Source organism: Schistocerca americana, chromosome 2 (genome assembly GCF_021461395.2).
Source record: "Schistocerca americana isolate TAMUIC-IGC-003095 chromosome 2, iqSchAmer2.1, whole genome shotgun sequence".
NCBI classification, from domain to species: Eukaryota; Metazoa; Arthropoda; class Insecta; order Orthoptera; family Acrididae; genus Schistocerca; species Schistocerca americana.
The window spans coordinates 475,094,237-475,117,864 of NC_060120.1; the positions used below are offsets into that span (position 1 = coordinate 475,094,237).

The 23,628-nt window shown below is 39.5% G+C and overlaps 1 protein-coding gene across 3 annotated transcripts in view; it reads right to left on the bottom strand.

The window, feature by feature from the left end:
• LOC124596254 (integrator complex subunit 13) overlaps positions 1-23,628 on the bottom strand; it is a 256,833-nt gene that overhangs the window by 140,266 nt on the left and 92,939 nt on the right. For all 3 annotated transcript variants that reach the window (XM_047135328.1, XM_047135326.1, XM_047135327.1), the window contains exons 9-10: positions 21,642-21,806; positions 13,227-13,384 (exon numbers count right to left, since the gene is read on the bottom strand). In XM_047135328.1, the coding sequence (XP_046991284.1) occupies positions 13,227-13,384; positions 21,642-21,806 (323 nt within the window). The remainder of the gene's footprint in view (positions 1-13,226; positions 13,385-21,641; positions 21,807-23,628) is intronic.

A 23,628-nucleotide genomic window follows, 5' to 3' on the forward strand; every position in this document is an offset into this window, starting at 1 on the left:
AATGTAGTCACCCAGAACAATGCAATATAGCCAAACAGGCGTGTGTGTGTGTGTGTGTGTGTGTGTGTGTGTGTGTGTGTGTGTGTGTGTGAGTGAGAGAGAGAGAGTGAGTGAGTGAGTGAGTGTGCGTGCACATGTGTGTGTGCATGAAGGAGGAGGATTTATGTGAATGCTAGACATTATATGACTCTTGATGAGTCAGTGCCTCAACTAGTCAGTGAGTTGTTACCTTTATTCATTAAATTATAAATAGTGATATTAGGAATAAAAGATACCATCACACACTGGGAAGCTCAGCTTGGAATATCAACAGTACTATGAAAGGAAAGATTTCTACTCACCATAAAGATGACATGTCGAGTTGCAGGCATAGTGAAAAGACTGTTATACACTGAGATTTCACCCAAAGCCTTCTTCACAAAACAAACACACACACACACACACACACACACACACACACACACACGCACGTATGCACGCGACTGCTATGGCTGCTGCAACCATAATGCAACTCTCATGTTGAATGCAAGCAGGAATCTGGAATGATGTGGGGAAGGGGGATAGGAATAGCACACCCATTGTGGGGGAGGGGGAGGGGAAGAAGAGTGCTGTCTGGTGGAGCGTGGAGTCTACAGGGACTAGATGACAACAGGACAAGGCTGCCAGGCACAGTGTCAGGAGGCTGTGGGGATGGATTTGGGGGTACGGGGACTAGCAGAACATGAGAGCAGCAGAGAAGTGGAAAAGACCAGTGGATGTGTTGGTAGACAGCAGTGCACAATGAGGGTGAGGGAGTGTGAATTGGCAGGTAATAGGTCAGACAGGATGGAAACTGATGAATAACTTCAGGAGCAAAGAAGAAGTTGTTAGGGTAACTCCCATCTGCACAGTTCAGAAAAGGTGATCATGGAGAGGAGGATTGAAAGCAGCACTGAAGTCAAGCATGTTGTGTTCAGCTGTATGTTGTGCCATGGGGTGGTCGGTCCACTTTGCTCTTGGCCACAGTTTGCTGTGGTCATTCCATCCTAGTGTACAGCTGATTGGTAATCATATCAATACGAAGACCTGTGCAATGATTGCAGCAGAGCTAGTATTTTTACAGGTGGCTCAGCCTCTGATGGGGTAGGATAAACCTGGGACAGGACTGCAATAGGATGTGCGGGATGGGTGCAGTGGGCAGGTCTTGCACCTGGGCCTTCCCCAGAGATATGATCCTTGTGGCAAGGGGCTGGCATATGGAGTGGTGTAGGGATGAACTAGGATCTTATGGAGATTGGGTGGGTAGCAGAACATCACTTTAGGAGAGGTGGGAAGGATCTTGGGTAGACTGTCCCTCATATCAGAGCACAATGATGGATATCACAGCCCCGACAAAAGATATGGTTCAGTTGTTCCATTCCGGGATGGTACTGGTGACAAAGTGGGGCACTGCTTTGTAGCTGGTTCTTGGGGTTGGTGGGAGGATTGGGGATGTGTGGGGATATGGCATGGGAAATCTGTTTGTGGATTAGGTTTGGAGGATAGTGCCTGTCTGTGACAGCCTCTGTGAGACCCTTAGCATATGGGAGTTCTTGTCACTGCAGATATGCTGTCCACAGGTGGTCAGACACTAGGGGAGGGACTGTTTGGTATGGAAGGCATGACAGCTGTCAAACGCAGGTACTGTTAGTGACTGGTGGATTTAATGCGAACAGAAGTGCAGATGGAGCCACCAGAGAGGAGTAAGTGAAATTCAGGTTGAGTGAGGAAGACCAGGTGAAGCTTCAACTGAAGCACATCCCCACACTCTCACTGTGTGTCACACTTGACCAATGCACCCAATGATCTTTTCCCCTTCTCTGCTCCACATTTCTGCCCCCTCTCCCCACCCAATCCATCCCCCACTGTCTCCCAATGCTGCACCTGGCAGCCTTGTCCTGTTATCATTCTTCCACCCACCTGTACACTATTCTTTCCCACTACCCCGCCCCACTCAGGATCGCTGCTTTCGTTCAATACAGGAGAAGCATTCTGACCCCTGCAGCCAAAGAGAATGGTTGTGTGTGTGGCAGGTGTGTCTTTTTGTGTGAATATGTGCGTATTTTCTTCCCTGAAGAAGGCCATGGCCAAAAGTTTAATGTTTAACAACATTTTCATGGTGCTGTCTGCAACTCAACATGCCATCTTTAAGGTGAGTAGCACTCTCACCTTTTCATAATATTGCTGAATAAAGGATATAGATATTGAAATCAGGAATAAAAGGCCTAATATAAAAATTGATGAAATGTGGATCTGAAGGTCATATGTGGCATAAAATATTTATTAACAACATAGGAAAAGATGGAGTGCTACTTACCGTAAAGAAGACATGTCAAGTTGAAGACAGGTGCAATTAAAAGACACTCATGTACAGCTTTCAGCCACAGCCTTTGTCACTAAAGACACACACACACATACACACACACACACACACACACACACACACACACACACACACAAAAGAAAGCACACCTCATGCACACACATGACCACCAACTTCAGCATCTCAGAATCTCCAGCATCCCGGCCGAGATGCTTGCTTGTGTGTGTGTGTGTGTGTGTGTGTGTGTGTGTGTGTGCACGCGCGCGTGTGGTGTGGGGCGGTGGGGGGAGGGGAGTAGGGGGGGGGGGGGGGGGGTTTGTCACCTTAGTGACAACAAAGGCTGTAGCTGAAAGCTATTTTAATCATGCCTGTGTGCAACTTGATGTGTCTTCTTTATAGTAAGTAGCAATCAATTTTTTTCCTACGTTGTTGATATTCCTACCTGGTATTTCCATTGTTTGATAAAATATTTATTGTTGCATACAAAAAATGCCATGGCATGGGCCACGGCAAAGCTAATACTAGGAATATAAATCTTATCATAGTTGTGCTAGACCAGTGGTTTTTAAACTTTTTGGGTCCATGGCTCCCTAGAGCTGAACATGAACACCCACTCCTCCTTTCACATGGCATCCAACTACAAGTATGGATTAAATTACTTAAGTTTCGAAAAAAAAAAAAAGAGTATGAGTAGTTATTTATTTATTGAATGACATGTCATTACACCTTATTTTTGCAATGAAATCAGTGGGAAGGATGAACTTGCTTCTGCATCATCAGTCCTTCAAATCTCAGCACAAGGCTGGAATTGTGACACATCTCTCTCCACTTTCATTAGCATTCTGTATTTCATGCTAAAGGCTGCAAATTCCAAAAAACCTACCACAAATAAGTAGAATGTTGGAAACATGTGTCAAAAATCATAGGCCCTCGTTATCCGCTGGTGCATACTTCTGCTTCATCATGCTCTAAAACTCAAGCAGTGATCAAGAAATGAACTTCAATTTCAAAGTCGAGTCTGACAAAAATCAATAAATTACACTTTCTTCTTCAGTTGATGGAAATTCTGCACTGACCAACTTGTTCTGGCATGAACTTGATGTATCACTAAGTTCATTTAAATGATCCAGAAACACAGAACAGAACAATTCTTCATTCAACTGACAGTCACTGACCTGTAAAATCACTTGAGCAGCAGAGGAAACATAACGTATATCTTTATTCACCACAACAGTAAATTTTTTTCTGAAGGCTAAAATTTTATCTAACAGTTGTCGAGGGTCAGTCCCACTAACTTGAAGGGATACATTCCATAGACTCAGTTTTTCAAGGATGTCACAAAAATATGCAAACTTCAAAACAGTCACATTCTAGTAACTTCTTGAAACTCAGATATTTCCCTTGCAAAGGATAAGGGAAAAGATATTTCCTGAGCTCACACAACCTTTTCAAGGCAATTTCATGTGGCAGCCAGGGAGAGATACTGCAATAAATGGGGAAATGTGCTCAGCCCCCATTATTGACACATTAGTTGAAAACATGTTGGCTTGCATGGTTGACTTTTAATGAACTTCACCACTTTGATCACTGATTGAAGAACTTATTGAAGGATGGGGCTCATACTTTTAGATGCCACAGCTTGTGAATACAACAGTGTGTTCAAATGGAGTTAGGATCCTCTTTATGGATCAGATCTTGCAATCCAGTATAACAGTTGTCTTTACACATGCCTACACATGTTGCTTCCTTCCACAAATAGTTTAGTATTTCAAAGATGTCTGCTGCTTTAGTTCCAAAAGGGTCCCCCCCCCCCCTCCCCCCAAAAAAAGAAGATCTTGATGAAGTAAAAAAACACACATAATAAATTAGATACAGATAACTGTGGTTGTCTAGAGCCTTGTCAGTAAACGATCACTTATCAGTATGTCTAGTCTGTTGAGCAAGATATCAATTTTTCCTTGCCTCTCAGCCAAGATCAAGACGACAGAACCTAGTGTATGCCATGAGCAGCAAACAAAGAGATTGCACAATTATCTTACACAAAGTTAAAAGTTTAAAAATTGTTACAAGACTTGAGCAGAGTTTTTAAATATTGTTACAAGACTTGACCAGATCATGTAAAACTACAAAAATGTTAGATGTTGTAAATCTGTGCATGATCTGCTAATAGATTTCTCAAAAACCCACTTCTTGTAAAATTTCAAAAATGTGTAATGTTATAGTTAGAAAAATGAAATTTAGGATTTATGTTCAGTTTATTATAAAAACATTTTGTACAAGTTTCATGAAGCTACCTCCTTTATTCATTTAATAGTTAGCTAAAAAATTGTAATAAAAACAGTAAAAACGAATTAGATTAACTTACTTTACTTAATAAGATGCAAACTTGAGATGACTGCACTATACTTAATATATTTAATAATGAAGTTGTAACAACTGTAATTTAACAGAGGTAAAGATATTAAGAAAGATACAGTTCACAGGTCACTACCTACCCTCGATTCCATTTGAAAAATTCTGAAATCAAAGTTTTCGAGTAGTTGGGCTGAGACTTTTACACAATATAAATAGAGTATAGATTCACTTAGTCTTCAACTAACAATGATATCAATAACTTTGTAATCAGAATGAGTGCTGACTGGGTGCTGTCGCCGATGGTGCAAGCAATTTTATAGTAAGTGTTTCCTTCACCATCCGCACCAAGAGTATATTTTAACCAAAGTGTCTCACCTGGGACTTGATTTGACCGTCATCAGCTATACGGGATGCGTTAGGCCATGATTCTGCCCACAACACACAACGCTTAAGCCTCAGATGGTGTTAACGATGACTTGACATGTTTATTTTTCGCTCGAATGAGGTACACTTATCTAGTGTAAACAAGTGAAAGGGAACTTACTGGGATTAACATTTGCCTGGAATGCACTTGTTTCATTTCAACATTTTATTTCGTGCACCACCTTCTCTATTGTAGTAAAATGTGTAGCAAGTGGCTGTGATTATTCTCTACTTTTAAGGTGAGGAATTAACTCTACAGAATACTTGTAACCACTAAGAACAGAAATGATCTCTGAACTGTATCGAGTGCTGAATATGATAGGACAAGCTTTAATGATTTGCAAAAATTAATACTTGTGCTTGTGAACAGTGATGAGAATATACTGCTTCGTTAAATGAGAGCAGAATTTTATTTATTGTCATAGTTCTGGATTCCTCTGCATTATTCTTAAAAGTTAGAACATTTTATTTCAGTTTCAGTGAGCTGAATAAGAACCTGTGGGCTGAAGATTATTGAACAGGATGTTCTCCACTGTTTTCTGGCTGTTTACTCAAACAGTTTTCAGGCTCTTGTAAAAGGCAATGTTATCCAAAAATCACACAAACCAGATTTACAAAAATTTCATCTTTTAAAATGAACAAGTCAACCAACAATAAACTATAACCGTTGTATCATCCAACTGAACAGCAAAACCACCATTACCTCTGAATTTTTCAACCAACTGATCAATAATGTCATCAGCCATATAAAGTAGTTGATGACTAATAGCATTGTCTAACAAAGGAAAACTTGTCGGCAACTTGGTAGCTGACTCACCTATCATAATAAATACAATGTCAAAAGTAGCTGGTAAAATAAGGTCTTCCATTATGGAGTGAGGTTTCTTGTTCTCTACTACAAAGGAGGCAACTTCCTAAGATGAAAGAAGGGCCTTTGTAGGAATCGTAGGTCATTTGAAATATCACGTTTGGTACTTACATTTAAAAAATTATTCATGCTGAGAGAGAAAAAGAAATCCCAGATGACAAACAACAATTAAATATGATCTGCATTCAACAAAGCTAAACTGAAAACTGATTTTTACTGAATAAAAACAAATGCATCATATAGCAAAAAGTTTTAATTTTTTGTTTTTTAGTTTTATTTATAGGCTTTGCTATACATATCATGCAATAGGCAGTTAATTACATAAATGATAAAATTGATAACTAAAAAATTTGTGAAAGGAAATGCCGAGCACATAGTAGCTGGTAACAGACTGTAATAACATTTCATACCAACATGCACAAGTACAATTACTTTAGACTACTGAAAGGAAAAAAGGTAATGAAGAACACAGGTACAATAATTTGCTCCAAAATGAAATTGCTAAGTAATCTTCTGGTTATATGATGTATTCAATGAGGTAATAATTAAACAACATGTACATAAGGCACAATCACTAGACAGACAGTCCATGGGAGGATACAGAAGTGATCCACGAGAATGGTCTTCAGTTATAAGTGCAGGTAATAATCTCTTTTAAAGTCAATCGCTTTTATGCAGTGATACAGTGAAAGTAGTGGGGAATTGCTTTATCTTGGATAAACATCATTTTTAGCAGTACTGCTCATTTGAAAATAATACATGATTTGAACCAGCCGTAAATAGAAATATTAAAAAAGGTAGGAAGATTTTTCTGTTTAGCAAAAGTGACAAAAAGCAGATTACAGAGTACCTGACGGCTCAACACAAAAGTTTTGTCTCAAGTACAGATAGCGTTGAGGATCAGTGGACAAAGTTCAAAACCATCGTACAATATGCGTTAGATGAGTATGTGCCAAGCAAGATCGTAAGAGATGGAAAAGAGCCACTGTGGTACAACAACCGAGCTAGGAAACTGCTGCGGAAGCAAACGGAAATTCACAACAAACATAAACATAGCCAAAGCCTTGCAGACAAACAAAAATTGCTTGAAGTGAAATTTAGTGTGAGGAGGGCTATGCGAGAGGTGTTCAATGAACTCGAAAGTAAAGTTCTATGCACTGACTTGGCAGAAAATCCTAAGAAATTTTGGTTTTATGTCAAAGCGGTAGGTGGATCAAAACAAAATGTCCAGACACTCTGTGACCAAAATGGTACTGAAACAGAGGATGACAGACTAAAGGCCGAAATACTAAATGTCTATTTCCAAAGCTGTTTCACAGAGGAAGACTGCACTGTAGCTCCTCCTCTAGATTGTCGCACAGATGACAAAATGGTAGATATCGAAATAGATGACAGAGGGATAGAGAAACAACTAAAATCGCTCAAAAGAGGAAAGGCTGCTGGACCTGATGAGATACCAGTTCGATTTTACTCAGAGCACGCGAAGGAACTTGCCCCCCTTCTTGCAGCGGTGTACCGTAGGTCTCTAGAAGAGTGTAGCGTTCCAAAGGATTGGAAAAGGGCACAGGTCATCCCCATTTTCAAGAAGGGACGTCGAACAGATGTGCAGAACTATAGACCTATATCTCTAACGTCGATCAGTTGTAGAATTTTGGGACACGTATTATGTTCGAGTATAATGACTTTTCTGGAGACTAGAAATCTACTCTGTAGGAATCAGCATGGGTTTCGAAAAAGACGGTCATGTGAAACCCAGCTCGCGCTATTCGCCCACGAGACTCAGAGGGCCCTAGAAACAGGTTCACAGGTAGATACCGTGTTTCTTGACTTCCGCAAGGCGTTCGATACAGATCCCCACAGTCGTTTAATGCACAAAGTAAGATCATATCGACTATCAGACCAATTGTGTGATTGGATTGAAGAGTTCCTAGATAACAGAACACAGCATGTTATTGTCAATGGAGAGAAGTCTTCCGAAGTAAGAGTGATTTCAGGTGTGTCACAGGGGAGTGTCATAGGACCGTTGCTATTCACAATAGACATAAATGACCTTGGGGATGACATCGGAAGTTCACTGAGGCTTTTTGCGGATGATGCCATGGTGTATCGAGAGGTTGTAACAATGGAAAATTGTACTGAAATGCAGGAGGATCTGCAGTGAATTGACACATGGTGCAGGGAATGGCAATTGAATCTCAATGTAGACAAGTGTAATGTGTTGTGAATACATAGAAAGATAGTTCCCTTATCATTTAGCTACAAAATAGCATGTCAGCAACTGGAAGCAGTTAATTCCATAAATTATCTGGGAGTACGCATTAGGAGTGATTTAAAATGGAATGATCATATAAAGTTGATCATTGGTAAAGCAGATGCCAGACTGAGATTCATTGGAAGAATCCTAAGGAAATGCAATTCGAAAACAAAAGAAGTAGGTTACAGTACGCTTGTTCGCCCACTGCTTGAATACTGCTCAGCAGTGTGGGATCCATACCAGATAGGGTTGATAGAAGAGATAGAGAAGATCCAAGGGAGAGCAGCGCGCTTCGTTACAGGATCATTTAGTAATTGCGAAAGTGTTACGGAGATGATAGATAAACTCCAGTGGAAGACTCTGCAGGAGAGACGCTCAGCAGCTCGGTACGGGCTTTTGTTAAAGTTTCGAGAACATACCTTCACCGAATAGTCAAGCAGTATATTGCTCCCTCCTACGTTTATCTCGCGAAGAGACCATGAGGATAAAATCAGAGAGATTAGAGCCCACACAGAAGCATACCGACAATCCTTCTTTCCACGAACAATACGAGACTGGAATAGAAGGGAGAACCGATAAAAGTACTCAGGGTACCCCCCACCACACACCGTCAGGTGACTTGCGGAGTATGGATGTAGATGTAGATGTAGGTGTAGAACAACCTTCTGGATTTGAGTCAGACAAACAAGTTGGAGAGTCTCCGATTATTACCCTGTGATGGTGTCTAAACATGTTGTAGTGAAAGAAACGGATGCTTACAATTTACATGACATGCTGTCTACTGCAAATCCAATACATAAACTGCAGTCTTATGAGGGAAATTAATGTAGATTGTAGTACTGGTTGAATGTAGATTGATAATAGTACTGTTAATCAGTCAGGCAGGATCTAGACCTCTTTCATAACTAATTACTTGATTAATTGAAAAGATTGATAAATGGTCTCTGCCTCTGCCACAAACACTGGAGTGTTTTGAGTGAGGTATTACTACCAATCCGTTTGTTCATCAGGACAAGTGAAGGCAATGCACTTATAGGGTAGGTCAGTAAATATTTTAATGACATTAGGTCACTACCTTTTCACAGCTGTCCTGAGAATGTTGTTAATGTTAGATGGTTCACATCTGGCTGGCAGATGGATCTTGTACAAACTGATCAATAGAGCAAGAGCAGTTCCAAAGTGCTGGTTCTTCAGTGAACTGTTTACATATCAGTTACTATTCAGCAGTGTGTATTTGCTTCCCTGTACTTGATTCTCTGTAAAATAAATTTATGTATTAGGTCTGGCCCACATTGTGGAGAGCATTCCCACTGCTTCCAAGACAAGAGCATGGATCAGTTAACAAAGGACACACCACATATAATCGGTCTATATACATTGCTTAGCCCCCCTATCAAACATGGACATTGCCGCTGATGGGGAGGCTTGCGTGCCTCAGCAATACAGATAGTCGTACCATAGGTGCAACCACAACGGAGGTGTATCTGTTGAGAGGTCAGACCAATGTGTGGTTCCTGAACAGCAGCAGCCTTTTAAGTAATTGCAGGAGCAACAGTCTGGATGATTGACTGATCTGGCCTTGTAACATTAATTAAAACGGCGTTGCTGTGCTGGTACTGTGCATGGCTGAAAGCAAGGGGAAACTACAGCCATAACTTTTAGCAAAGGTATGCAGCTTTACTGTATGGTTAAACAATGATTGCGTCCTCTTGGGTAAAATATTCTGGAGGTGAAATAGTTCCCATTCAGATCTGCAGGCGGAGACTACTCAGGACGACATCATTATCAGGAGAAACAAAACTAGCATTGTATAGATCAAAGCATGTGATGTCAGATCCCTTAATCGGGCAGATAGGTTAGAAAATTTAAAAAGGGAAATGAAGAGGTTAAAGTGACATATAAAGGGAATTAGTGAAGTTCGGTGGCAAGAGGAACAAAACTTCTGGTCAGGTGAATAAACGGTTACAAGTGCAAAATCAAATAGGGCTAATGCAGGAGTAGGCTTAATAATGAATAAAACAATAGGACCATGAGTAAGCTACTATGAACAGCATACTGAACACATTATTGTAGCCAAGATAGACACGAAGCACATGCCTATCACAGTAATACAAGTATATATGGCAACTAACTCTGCATATGACAAAGAGATTGAAAAAATGTATCATGGGATAAAAGAAATTAATCAGAGAGTGAAGGGAGAGGAAAATTTAATAGTCATTGGGGACTGGAATTCAACAACAGGAAAAGAAAGGGAAGGAAAAGTAGTATGTGAATATAGAATGGGGGTAAGGAATGAATAGGAAATCACCTGGTACTTTGCACAGACCATAACTTAATCATAGCTAACACTTGGTTCAAGAATCATGAAAGAAGGTAGTATACATGGAATAGGCCTGGAGACACTGTAATAGATTATATAATGGTAAGACAGGGATTTAGGAATCAGGTTTTAAATTGTAAGACATTTCCAGGGGCAGATGTGGACTCTGACCACAATCTATTGGTTAGGGACTGCAGCTTAAAACTGAAAAAACTGCAAAAAGGTGGGAATTTAAAAAGATGGGACCTGGATAAACTGAAAGAACCAGAGGCTGTAGAGAGTTTCAGACAGAGCATTAGGGAACAACTGACAAGAACGGGGGAAAGAAATACAGTAGAAGAAGAATGGATAGTTTTGAGAGACAACATAGTGAAGGCAGCAGAGGATCAAGTAGGTAAAAAGATGAGGGCTAGTAGAAATCCTTGGGTAACAGAAGTTATATTGAATTTAATTAATGAAACGAGAAAATATAAAAATGCAGTAAATGAAGCAGATAAAAAGGAACACAAACGTCTCAAAAACGAAATCAACAGGAAGTGCAAAATGGCTAAGAATGGATGGCTAGAGGACAAATGTAAGGGTGTAGAGGCTGAGGGTATTAAATTAGGAAATGAGACACTTAAAGTAGCAGATGAGCAAATTAACTGATGATGGTCAAAGTAGAGAGGATAGCAATGGCAAGAAAAGTGTTTCTGAAGAAGTGAAATTTGTTAACAATGAGTATAGATTTAAATGTCAGGAAGTCGTTTCTGAAAGTATTTGTGTGGAGTGTAGCCATGTATGGAAGTGAAACATGTACGATAAATAGTTTAGACAAGAAGAGGACAGAAGCTTTCGAAATATGGTGCTACAGAAGAATGCTGAAGATTAGATGGGTAGATCATGTAACTAACGAGGAGGTACTGAACAGAATTGGGGAGAAGAGGAATTTGTGGAGGAGGAGGAGATTACTGTTTAACGTCCCGTCGACAACGAGGTCATTAGAGACGGATCACAAGCTCGGATTAGGGAAGGATGGGGAAGGAAATCGGCCGTGCCCTTTCAAAGGAACCATCCCGGCATTTGCCTGAAGCGATTTAGGGAAATCACGGAAAACCTAAATCAGGATGGCCGGACGCGGGATTGAACCGTCGTCCTCCCGAATGCGAGTCCAGTGTGCTAACCACTGCGCTACCTCGCTCGGTAGGAATTTGTGGCACAACTTGACTACAAGAGGGAATCGGTTCGTAGGACATTTTCTGAGGCATCAAGGGATCACCAATTTAGAATTGGAGGGCAGCGTGGAGGATAAAAATTGTAGAGGAAGACCAAGTGATGAATACACTAGGCAGATTCAGAAGGATGTAGGTTGCAGTAGTTACTTGGAGATGAAGAACTCTGGACTGATGACCACAACAACAACAACAACGACAACAACATTACTTACAGTAAAATATTTCTTTCTCAATTATTATTATTATTTCTTTCTTTTCTCAGACGTTATGTCTGGTCAAAAATGGAAAGTGACGCGGACCTTGATCAAGCGTGACTTCCTTTTATCTGTACGGTATATGTTATATTGCATTTAGGAACTTTCGGGTAATTGAACATGTATCAATAATTACGGATTTCTGTAGTTGTATATATAAGTTTGGATGTACCTGTACTGCATTGATGTACTGGTGGATATTGTGTGGTATGACTCCTGTAGTTGATAGTATAATTGGTATAATGTCAACTTTATCCTGAAGCTAGATGTCCTTGACTTCCTCAGCCAGTTGGATGTATTTTTCAATTTTTTTCTCCTGTTTTCTTCTGTATATTTGTTGTATTGGGTATGGATATTTCGATTAGTTGTGCTAATTTTTTCTTTTTATTGGTGAGTATGATGTCAGGTTTGTTATGTGGTGGTGTTTTATCTGTTATAATGGGTTCTCTTCCAGTATAATTTGTATTCATCATTCTCCAGTACATTTTGTGGTGCATACTTGTATGTGGGAACGTGTTGTTTTATAAGTTTATGTTGTAAGGCAAGTTGTTGATGTATTATTCTTGCTACATTGTCATGTCTTCTGGGGTATTCTGTATTTGCTAGTATTGTACATCCGCTTGTGATGTGATCTACTGTTTCTATTTGTTGTTTGCAAAGTCTGCATTTATCTGTTGTGGTATTGGGATCTTTAATAATATGCTTGCTGTAATATCTGGTGTTTATTGTTTGATCCTCTATTGCAATCATGAATCCTTCCGTCTCACTGTATATATTGCCTTTTCTTAGCCATGTGTTGGATGCGTCTTGATCGACGTGTGGCTGTGTTAGATGATACGGGTGCTTGCCATGTAGTGTTTTCTTTTTCCAATTTACTTTCTTCGTATCTGTTGATGTTATGTGATCTAAAGGGTTGTAGAAGTGGTCATGAAATTGCAGTGGTGTAGCCAATGTATTTATATGAGTGATTGCTTTGTGTATTTTGCTAGTTTCTGCTCATTCTAGAAAGAATTTTCTTAAATTGTCTACCTGTCCATAATGTAGGTTTTTTATGTCAATAAATCCCCTTCCTCCTTCCTTTCTGCTTAATGTGCATCTTTCTGTTGCTGAATGTATGTGATGTATTCTCTATTTGTGGCATTGTGATCGTGTAAGTGTATTATTATTATTATTATTATTGGTGGTGATACTCACCTTTTTGGACCCTTTCCCCTCTGTCCCATATTTGGTGTTTGTAGGTTCTCATGTTTTGATTCCAAACCAATGAGATTATAGATTACTTGCTTGCATTGCACTACTTCTTCGTTTGTGAGCTCTTCTTTCACCATCAACTGAGGAAGAGGATCAATGTACTGAAAACAAAAACTGATATTAGTAGTGTAATAGTTTAAATCTGAAAGAAAATTCCAATCACGTTAAAAAAGAATGAAAGGTTGTACTTACTATATTTATACTTTTCAGCACAACCAAGGGGGGGAAAAAAACTATAAGTACGTAGGATGTATAGCATGCAGTAACTACTGATGAAGATATGAAGTGTAGAAAGTTTTGAAGTGTTCAATCCAATGTTCACATAAAGCACATGTGGGAAACATACTTCATCCCAATTTTATGAGATGGCCACATGGTTGATTGGAACACTACCACCTCCAGAATAAAAGTTTAATGGCTTATCAGCAGTGATGGTTTGTATTGATAGCACTTGTCCACTATTATCTACAGTGATTATCCAGCAACATGTTTGGGCGCATCTGATGAGAGGGTGCAACCCAACCACAGCTCTTACAGGGATCACCGTGCAGGCTGGATGGATTATGTTTTGGCATTCGATCTGGAGCACATGGGCACGACAGCATCTGCTGAGGACTGTGTGCTTGGGCTGTGCAGACTAGCAAGAGGAAGCAGATGTGCTGGCAGGATTCTATTCTATAAAAGCATGTGGAACTCCAAGAGCACCGGCTAGTGGCAGGCAGAGTTGTGTACAGATTGAGGAAATTGCTGCTGTGGGATACCTCTCATGTGTCAGCTGTTGTCACCGGGGGAATTAAAATTGGAGAGTGCATTTGTGTACGTTTACTTTCAACCTTTCTTTGTTCTACTTTCCTGGCCAGTTTTGCTTGGGTTGTCAAGCTTTATCAGTTACCGTAAAGGCTTATTCTGTTATTGTATTAGATGCTTGGCTCTGACTTTGCTTTTGGTTACATCAGAGGCCTGTGAGTTTGGATTAACTGAAGGATATTCAGTGTTTTGGAGTTTTACAAAGTGATTAACTATATCCTGTGTTTTTCCCAAAGTTCAATATTGTAATTTAATTAATTTTGTTGGGTGTTCCGTGTGGATTAGTCACCTTATTGATGCATTAGTTAAGATGAGGCAGCTTTACTAATTTTTAGATACTTCTGTTAAGAGTTCATGAATGTATTCGCCTTGTTTATCTTGTGTGAAATTGTCTTGCGTAGTGTATTGCATTCCATTCAATTGTGGTAGGTGCAGCAACAGTAGCTTAAGGGATCAAATGGGTGAACAGTCTGTTGCACATATGTAATTGTTTAATTCCAAGTATGTATCTCAAATGATTAGTGTATCATTGGACTGGAACAATAAGGAAATAATTACAGCCCAAACACACAGAAGTGGCGCAACAATGTTACGGACAGGGAACTGTGCAACATGGGCGCCAGCCAGGTGACAGTGCTGGAGCAGTTGAGGTTGTCTGGCGGAGGAGACTAGATAGCGAGGTCATCGGTCTCATTGGATTAGGGAAGGACGGGGAAGGAAGTCGGTTGTGCCCTTTAAAAGGAACCAACCTGGCATTTACCTGGAGTGATTTAGGGAAATCACGGAAAACCTAAATCAGGAGGCCAGACATGGGATTGAACTGTTGTCCTCCCGGATGCGAGTCCAATGTGCTAGCCACTGTGCCACCTTGCTCGGTCTGGAACAGTGGAAATTTAGATGATGTGCAGGGGAAGGGGGGGAGGGGAAAGGGGAGGAGGTTGAATATAGGGAACTTCATGTATTAATATGAAAAGAAGAGGAAAAAGGAGGGTAAAAGAGGAAATGTTGTGAGATGAGGATCATGTAAGATAGTGGGTAATGTTGCACGAACGGAAAGGGATAGGGAACTTCATGTATTAATATGAAAAGAAGAGGAAAAAGGAGGGTAAAAGAGGAAATGTTGTGAGATGAGGATCATGTAAGATAGTGGGTAATGTTGCACGAATGGAAAGGGAAGCTTGTCATGCTGTTAGAGGAAAATTTGGACCTGGGAAGAATGAAAAGAGTGTGCCATAGGTGTCCAAAGAAGAGGAGGGTGGAGGAATTGGTTTTAATGAGGAGACAGAATAAGACGGAGGGAAAGGAGGCGAGTTATAGTCAGATGGGTGGGGAAGGAGGGGCTGGAAGTGTCATTTTGGAAAGAAGATGGTTAACACAGAGTGCACATAAAGTCCGGGAACACTTTTAATTATTTAAATGATAATTAACTGAAACCCTCAGCTGCAGACAGGTGTTTTTGATATACCTTGATGGGGACAGCTGAAAATGTGTGCCCCGACCAGGACTCGAACCCGGGATCTCCTGCTTGCATGGCAGACGCTCTATCCATCTGAGCCAAAGAATACACAGATGAATAGTGTGACTGCAGGGACTTATCCCTTGCACGCTTTCTGTGAGACCCACATTCCCAAATGTTCACAATCTACATACGTAATGTACCTGATAGATATTTGCCCATCCACTCATTACTCGTGCACACTAAGGTGACGATTCCCGTAAGAGTTCAAGCAACCTGTGTGCATTCGCACAGACGAAGGTCAATGGGTGGGTAGCCTTTAACTATATATATGAAGATAGTAACTGTTCTTGGAAGAACAGATACCACTGATGACCGTGCAGCTTCTCTAGAATAAATGATAATGCATATGTGTATTCAGTGGCTCAGATGAATAGAGCGTCTGCCATGTAAGCAGGAGAACCCGGGTTCGAGTCCCGGTCATTTATTCTAGAGAAGCTGCACGGTCATCAATGGTATCTTTTCATTCGAGGACAGTTTGTGAGCTTGACCACTCCCATTTAGACCAATTTACGGAAGTTGTTAGCTCCCTCCTATATGAGAAAGTTACTTATTAAAGGAAAGTAATTTAAAAAGATCTCCCCACTACAGAAAACATACCTTGCAGCACATTATGATCTGAATCAAAGCAGTAAATACCAAGGTATCTTCCCATTTGCAGAAAGAGTGGTCAGCCTCACCTCCATTCAGTTTAGTAATAAACAGCTCGATCTTCGTAAGGAAAGTCTCAAGAGCAATATTCAGCTCATTTCAAATGAACATCGGACCAGTGATCTCATTGCTCATTTAAAGATTGCTTTAGATCATGCAGTTGATGATAAAACTAATCAATGAAAAATCTCATGTAAAGCAAGAGACAAAGGGAGACAATTATCTTCCAAAACTGTTTGTAATAAAGATGGGACAGTAGTCTGTACAATATAATCTGCCCTGATAATCATTATAAATACAAAGTCAGGAATCCAAGAATACCAACCTTTTACCCCCAGATTAAGTCTCACAAGGAATTTTTCCCAATCTGTGCCATTGTTAATTGTAGAGGCAATACTACCGAACTTGTTTCCAAGATTGTATTAAATATGCTCAAACAATTTTATACCTTTGAAACCTCCTACTCTGTCCTAACCAAACAGTACTAGTTGTATGACTACAACGAAAATTTTTGTTGTCCTCTCCTTGTTTGCACTTTTACAAAATATATCTATATACATATGTAAATGTTATGAAACAATTGATTGCTACTCACCACACAGAGGAGATGTTGGCCTCAGTGGCTAGAGACAGTGGTCACATGTTCATGAATTGTGCTTGCGTGAATGTGTGTGTGAGTGTTTTCTATGTTAGAAAAAGGCCTATTGGCTGAAAGCTCACACGTTAAGCTGTCTTTTTGTTGTGCCTGTCTGCAACTCAACATCTCCTCTACATGGTGAGTATCAATCTATCTTTTTCATAATACTGTCGTTATTCCATTGTGGATTTTCCACAGTTTGATATATACTAATCTTCCTGTTCAAGAAACACTAGATATCATTCTTTAAAACCTGTCCAGAAATGGCAAATTAAATCCAGATGAAGTCGACAAGCTCATCTCTCTCCTTTGCCTCATTACCTTACATAATTATTTTTCTTTTATTGACAGCCTTATAAACAAATAGGCAGCCTTGCAATGGGCAACTGCAGCACAGGATTTTAAGCAGATAATTTGGTCAATACACTTGAAAACTGCTATTTTATGCAAGCTTCTGTCGTTAGTACGAAAATCCTTTTTTACTGCAGACACATGGATGATATTTTTATTATAATGAATGCCTACATGAATGACATATGCCTCCTCTGAGATGAATTTTGCCATCTTCATCCAAAAATGGTTTTCATTCACCAACACATGTGAACTGAGTGCTCCATAATTATTTGTACCTAACACTCACTTTATTCAATAATTACATCAAGTTTGGGCTTTATAGAAAGCCCACAAACAGTGACACAATCATCAACTCAACATCCTTCCATCCTTTCAGTTACAAAAGAAGCTTTTTTTCTTCTGTGATCGACCGTTTGTGTGACCTGCCCTTAGATTCAGAAACCGTCAAACAAGAGCTTGCAAATTTGAGACACATTGCTAGAATCAATGGATACCACCCTAGTCTGGTAGACAGAAAATACAATTTAAAAATCTCTAAAACCAGCACCTCCCTAGACCGTAGGGCTATCTTACATGAACCTCACGTCACACCACTTCCTCTTTTATCCCAATTTTTTCCTTTCCTTTCATATTAATATGTAATTTTCCCTGTATATACACGTCCTCCCCTTCGCCCTCCTCTTCTCTCTTTTCCCTTCACCTCCCCTCCCCATTCCCATGCACATCATTTAAATTCCTGCTGCCCTAGCACTACTACCAAGCTAGTCCCTAACTCACACAGTTCGTTGTCTGTAACATCGCTACATCACTTCTGAATTTATGATCGTTGAGGGCATTGCAGTTCCACCTCATTCAATTTCATCACTGTGAATGCGCGTCTACTAATGCACCAGCTCCTCCTTCAACAAATATGTGTGAAAAGGATGCGGACAGAATTGCAATTTTCTTTTTGAAGGGGTGGGAGGGTGATGTCTTGGTGCTCACTATACGGTTTCTATTTACGCCAGGATCATGGGGTAAATGGTACATAATATTTGGTTTAGCCCCAAGCAGTAGCTATTTGCATAGCCATTTGAACATCTGTCTAACTGTTGCTATGTTACTGCATATTAAGTAAGTTCTGAATGACAAACTGGAGCTGTGAAATAATTAATTCTTTTTGAAAAGATTTTAAATGGGCTGAAATTTAATTGGGCTGAAATTAAACTTACTGAGCGAGGTGGGGCAGTGATTAGCACACTGGACTTGCATTCTGATGGACAACTGTTCAGACCCACGTCCAGCCATCCGGATTTAGGTTTTCCATGATTTTCCCAAACCGCTCCAGGAAACTGCTGGGATGGTTCCTTTCAATAGGCACAGCCAATTTCTTTCCTTATCCTTGACACAATCCAAGCTTGTGCTCCGTCTAAAACGACCTCGATGTCAAGGGGACATTAAACCCAATCTTCCTTCCTCCTTGCTTTGAAACTATAGCTTAGCTAACAGAATCATTTGCCTGTGCACCATTAGGATTTTACATGCAAAAACATGTTTTTCTGAGAGGCTTCTGAAGCACACCACTTCTATACTTTAAACTTGTACAAATCACTTCAAACTTTGCACAAAGATTGACAAATGGATAAAGTCAAGAAACTTTTTTTTTTAATTCAATACTCTTTATGGGTTGCTGAGATACAATGATGTTTAAGTTAACCAGAATGCAGCACATAAAGAAAAAACACATTTTCAGAAGTTTTTGAGCAAGCTATTTGTGTAACTTTTACGAATCATTCCAAACTTTGAACAAAGGTAGATAAATCGATACAGCTAAAACAATTTTTTTTTTATCTAATAATCTTCATCGATTGTGGAGATACAATGACTTAAAGTTGAACTAAATGCAGTTTGTAAAATATGTTCTTACATGAACTGAATGTGTGGATGCATGTTAAAGTGGATAAAATACATAAAAAATGAAATCTTACTATAAAATTTAAATTGAATTTTCAAAAATATAGTGTAATTCACACTTCACACACAAAAAAGGGTTCAAATTTTGTACAAAAGTAGACAAATACATGTAATTAATAGTTGTCCCATTGTTTTGAGAAAGTTTCATCCAATGCCATGACACAGCACTCTAAAGTTGCACATAAAATCTTCAGAAACTACTATGAAATCTTGTAGAAAATTTATTTTCAAACAAAAGAAGCTAAAGTTCATCAATTTTCACACAGGATTCGAAAGATGATAGTATTTTGTCATGTATATTGTGTTTCAGAGATCTGCTGATCTCATTTCAGTCACTCATACTCATCCTTAATTCAGGTTGGCTGTTGCAATGTTTCATGGTAGAGCTAAAGTTGGGAACCACAATGCAAAATGCTCCTATCACAACACAAAAATAGGTGCACCCTGGCCAGAGGTAGGAATGAAAAGAATGGAACTAGCTTTTTGACTTATCTGGCAGTATCAAAGACATTTAAATCTTTTAAGTTAATCCTACTTCCCCAGGACAGTGAGCTCCCTTAGCTGCAATGTGTTGGCACACCTGCATCTTGCAATTTATAAGCTAAAGTCCCTGATCCTGTGCCCAAAATCCAGGACATTTGCCAGCCACAGTAAATAACATGTAATATCATACGGCTGAAGAGCATACTTGTAATAGCTAAAAGAGTTTTTCTGAGGGATAAAATTTCTGGGCGTGGATTTTTTCCTGGAGGAACACTAAGACAAGTTTATGGTTTTAGGTTGGGGGTGACTGTTTCCTGGAGAGGACCTTTTTTCCCCCAAATCCATATCCTGTTACATGTATGGTGATGGATGCAAGAGAGACTATAAGCACATTTATGTGCTTCTAGAGAGTGGGATACATCATATAATAGGAAGTATCGGAGCTTGGCAGTGCATCTCTAATCGAAAATAGCACAGTGTGTCGATGCATGCATCCTAAACTTTAATGATGTTTTGTGTTATACTGCAAGACATGACAAATGCCATGTTGGATGACATGATGGCATGTGTCATGCTGTACAATATCACATCAAGTATCATGTTATTTTACTTGATACACTGCGTGATATTTCATGACATGGGTACTAATACTAACAAGTGAAAAAAGTGTGTGTATGTCAAGATGTTTTGAATTAAATGTCCCGAAGCTGCCAGGTAAATTGAAAAGCTACTTCCCTTAGGAAATATTCGCCTCCCACACCCTCCTTTTTTTTTTTTGCCATGATAAGAGTGTTTTTCAATCTGGTTGCCTTCATATTTGATTTGCTCCTCCCCCTTCCCTTCTCCCCTAATCTGTTATACTCAATGTTTTTGCTACTCATCTTTCTGTGTCTTTTTATGGCTCCCCTATGTCAATTTGTAGTTTATGATAAGGTGTTTTTCACCTCTGTTTTACATGACAACTGGGTCCCATACTTAAGACTTTCATTGTTCAACCAACTAAGTTTTAAATTTTCTCAAATTTACTCACTTCTTAGTGATATGAGACCTACATATCTGAGTTGTAACTATTTCTTTATTGTTCCAGTCTGACAAAGTGTCTGATGACGTGTAATTGGAATTAATAAACAATTACATAATTGCAACAGACTGCTCACTTGTCTGAATCTGTTATACATAAATTTTAGCGAATAGGTTTTTGAATGTTATGTTACAGTGAGTTACTGTGGCAGTTTAGCCACGGAGCCAAGCAGAGTCCACATCCAGTACTGGTGACTGGAGAGAGCTCCTGGTTGTACTGGTTACCTGTCCTGTTATGCCTTTGGGCAATTATTAATGCTTCTGTGTGTGTGTGTGTGTGTGTGTGTGTGTGTGTGTGTGTGTGTGTGTATGAAGGGGGGAGGGGGGGGAGGAAGGAGGGATGGAAAGGGTGGTTACAGGTTTCACTGAGAGTAATGGAAAGGAGACTTGAAAAGGAAAATCTGAAAGGAGGAGGGTCAGGTGAAGAAAAGCAACACAGGGCACAAAAATGGCGAGATAATGTAAAGAATGAGCCATTTGAAGCCAAAATGAAGTGATTCTGGCATAGCTCCAACTTTTACACAACCCCTTTCTTGTCCTTCTACAGCCTAGCTTTCAGTGGTTCCCAAGTTAAAGTTTGGCTGTAGTATAGCATGCTACATTTACAATGCTAAAATTTTGAAACAATCATAATAGTTTCCTTCACTTGTCAAATAAAGCTCAATATTTTTAATGACGCTGTACTTGAGCCTTGCATCCTGCAAACTGCAGGTGTAGACTCCACAGGCATTTTATTGTGGTCATTGTGAAATAACAACAATAATAATAATAGCAACATATAATAATTAACTACTGAATATACTAGTATTGCTGTTCTCATTGAGATAATTGGATATCTTTTTGATTTAATATGGGATCTATGGTAAAAGAAACATACCATCCTCAGATTAAAAATTAATGTTGATGAAATAGTGATGGGCCAATACTTTGTATGGCGATCAAGTCGGGCTCTCATCTTGTCTAATGGTGTCTCTGGCTCAGTTTCATCATATTTTCGTTTCAGAGGTATCAGTTTGTTATTCTGCATTAGCACACCAAAATCCTAAAACGAAGAAAATATAAAATCAGTGGATTCACTCAACACTGGCAGGAAACTGTACATGATGATGATGATGATGATGATGATGAAGAGATAAATACCATGCTTTGCTTTACTTAAAAGTACATTTATATAATGGAAGGAAACATTCCATGTGGGAAAAATTATATATAAAAACAAAGATGAGGTGACTTACCGAACAAAAGCGCTGGCAGGTCGATAGACACACAAACAAACACAAACATACACACAAAATTCAAGCTTTCGCAACAAACTGTTGCCTCATCAGGAAAGAGGGAAGGAGAGGGGAAGACGAAAGGAAGTGGGTTTTAAGGGAGAGGGTAAGGAGTCATTCCAATCCCGGGAGCGGAAAGACTTACCTTAGGGGGAAAAAAGGACAGGTATACACTCGCACACACGCACATATCCATCCACACATACAGACACAAGCAGACATATTTCTGCTTGTGTCTGTATGTGTGGATGGATATGTGCGTGTGTGCGAGTGTATACCTGTCCTTTTTTCCCCCTAAGGTAAGTCTTTCCGCTCCCGGGATTGGAATGACTCCTTACCCTCTCCCTTAAAACCCACTTCCTTTCGTCTTCCCCTCTCCTTCCCTCTTTCCTGATGAGGCAACAGTTTGTTGCGAAAGCTTGAATTTTGTGTGTATGTTTGTGTTTGTTTGTGTGTCTATCGACCTGCCAGCGCTTTTGTTCGGTAAGTCACCTCATCTTTGTTTTTATATATAAAAGTACATTTAGTTATACATGTACATTAACTTAGTTTTTTGTGTCATATGTAATTGCCAACAAATAATTGTGTTTGCAGAAAGAAAATGAATTGGGAGTATGAGTCACTGACAATAGCAACACTCAAAATACTCATACTGTATGCACTATCTCACTCAGTAATCACATTTGATGGTGGTCTGTGTCTCTTCTTGAACACTGAGGTAATACAGCGAGTATGATATCTTTCAAAACATCACAACACACTGATCTAGTTACCTGACTGAAAACCCATGAACTTTTTGTCATTACACTTGGATAAACACTCTAGTATAATTTCATGATGCTTATGTACAAATAATGAGGTACAACCCCTAAACAAAATGTGCTTCTGATGTGCCTGAAACTAAAAGTTTACAGTCAGTCTGTATAACCAGATTTTACTTATACTATTGATACACAGACTTTCTAGAACTAAGGAGTGCTCAAGGAGCAGCTGGGTGCTGCATGGTGGTACACAATATACAAGATGAAATAAAAACATGGAATGGAAGACACAGTTATGGCTATAAAGAAACCACAATGGATGTGGGTATGGCATAGATAAAAAACAGATCTAGATGATGACATAATGGAAGATGGATATATGGCAAGAATGAACTTGCAGGAGTAACACGGGGAAGTCTGGAGAAGACCAATATCCAGTAATGGATGTCAAATGGCTGATAATGATAACCATGAATGAAGTGTGACAACAGGCATTTTCAAAAATTTGAAAAAATTAAGATGTCAACCCAAAGACTTCAAGTTAGCCCTTTGATGGTGTGCCACAAGAAACAATAACAGTTATAACTATTTCATTTCTGTCATTCGTATCTATGCTACTTAACGTAAAGGGAGCAACCAATGCAAATAAAATATTTCCAAACTCAGTTGATAATGTCATATCCACACAATCCTCTGGTTACAAAGTATCAACTGCCAATGCTTTTCAAATGTGAAATTACCCTTACTATTCAAGGCACAGATTACAAATATCCAGCAAAGACAGGTACAGTACATTTAAATCAGTTGACAGAAGAGCAACCTGATTTCT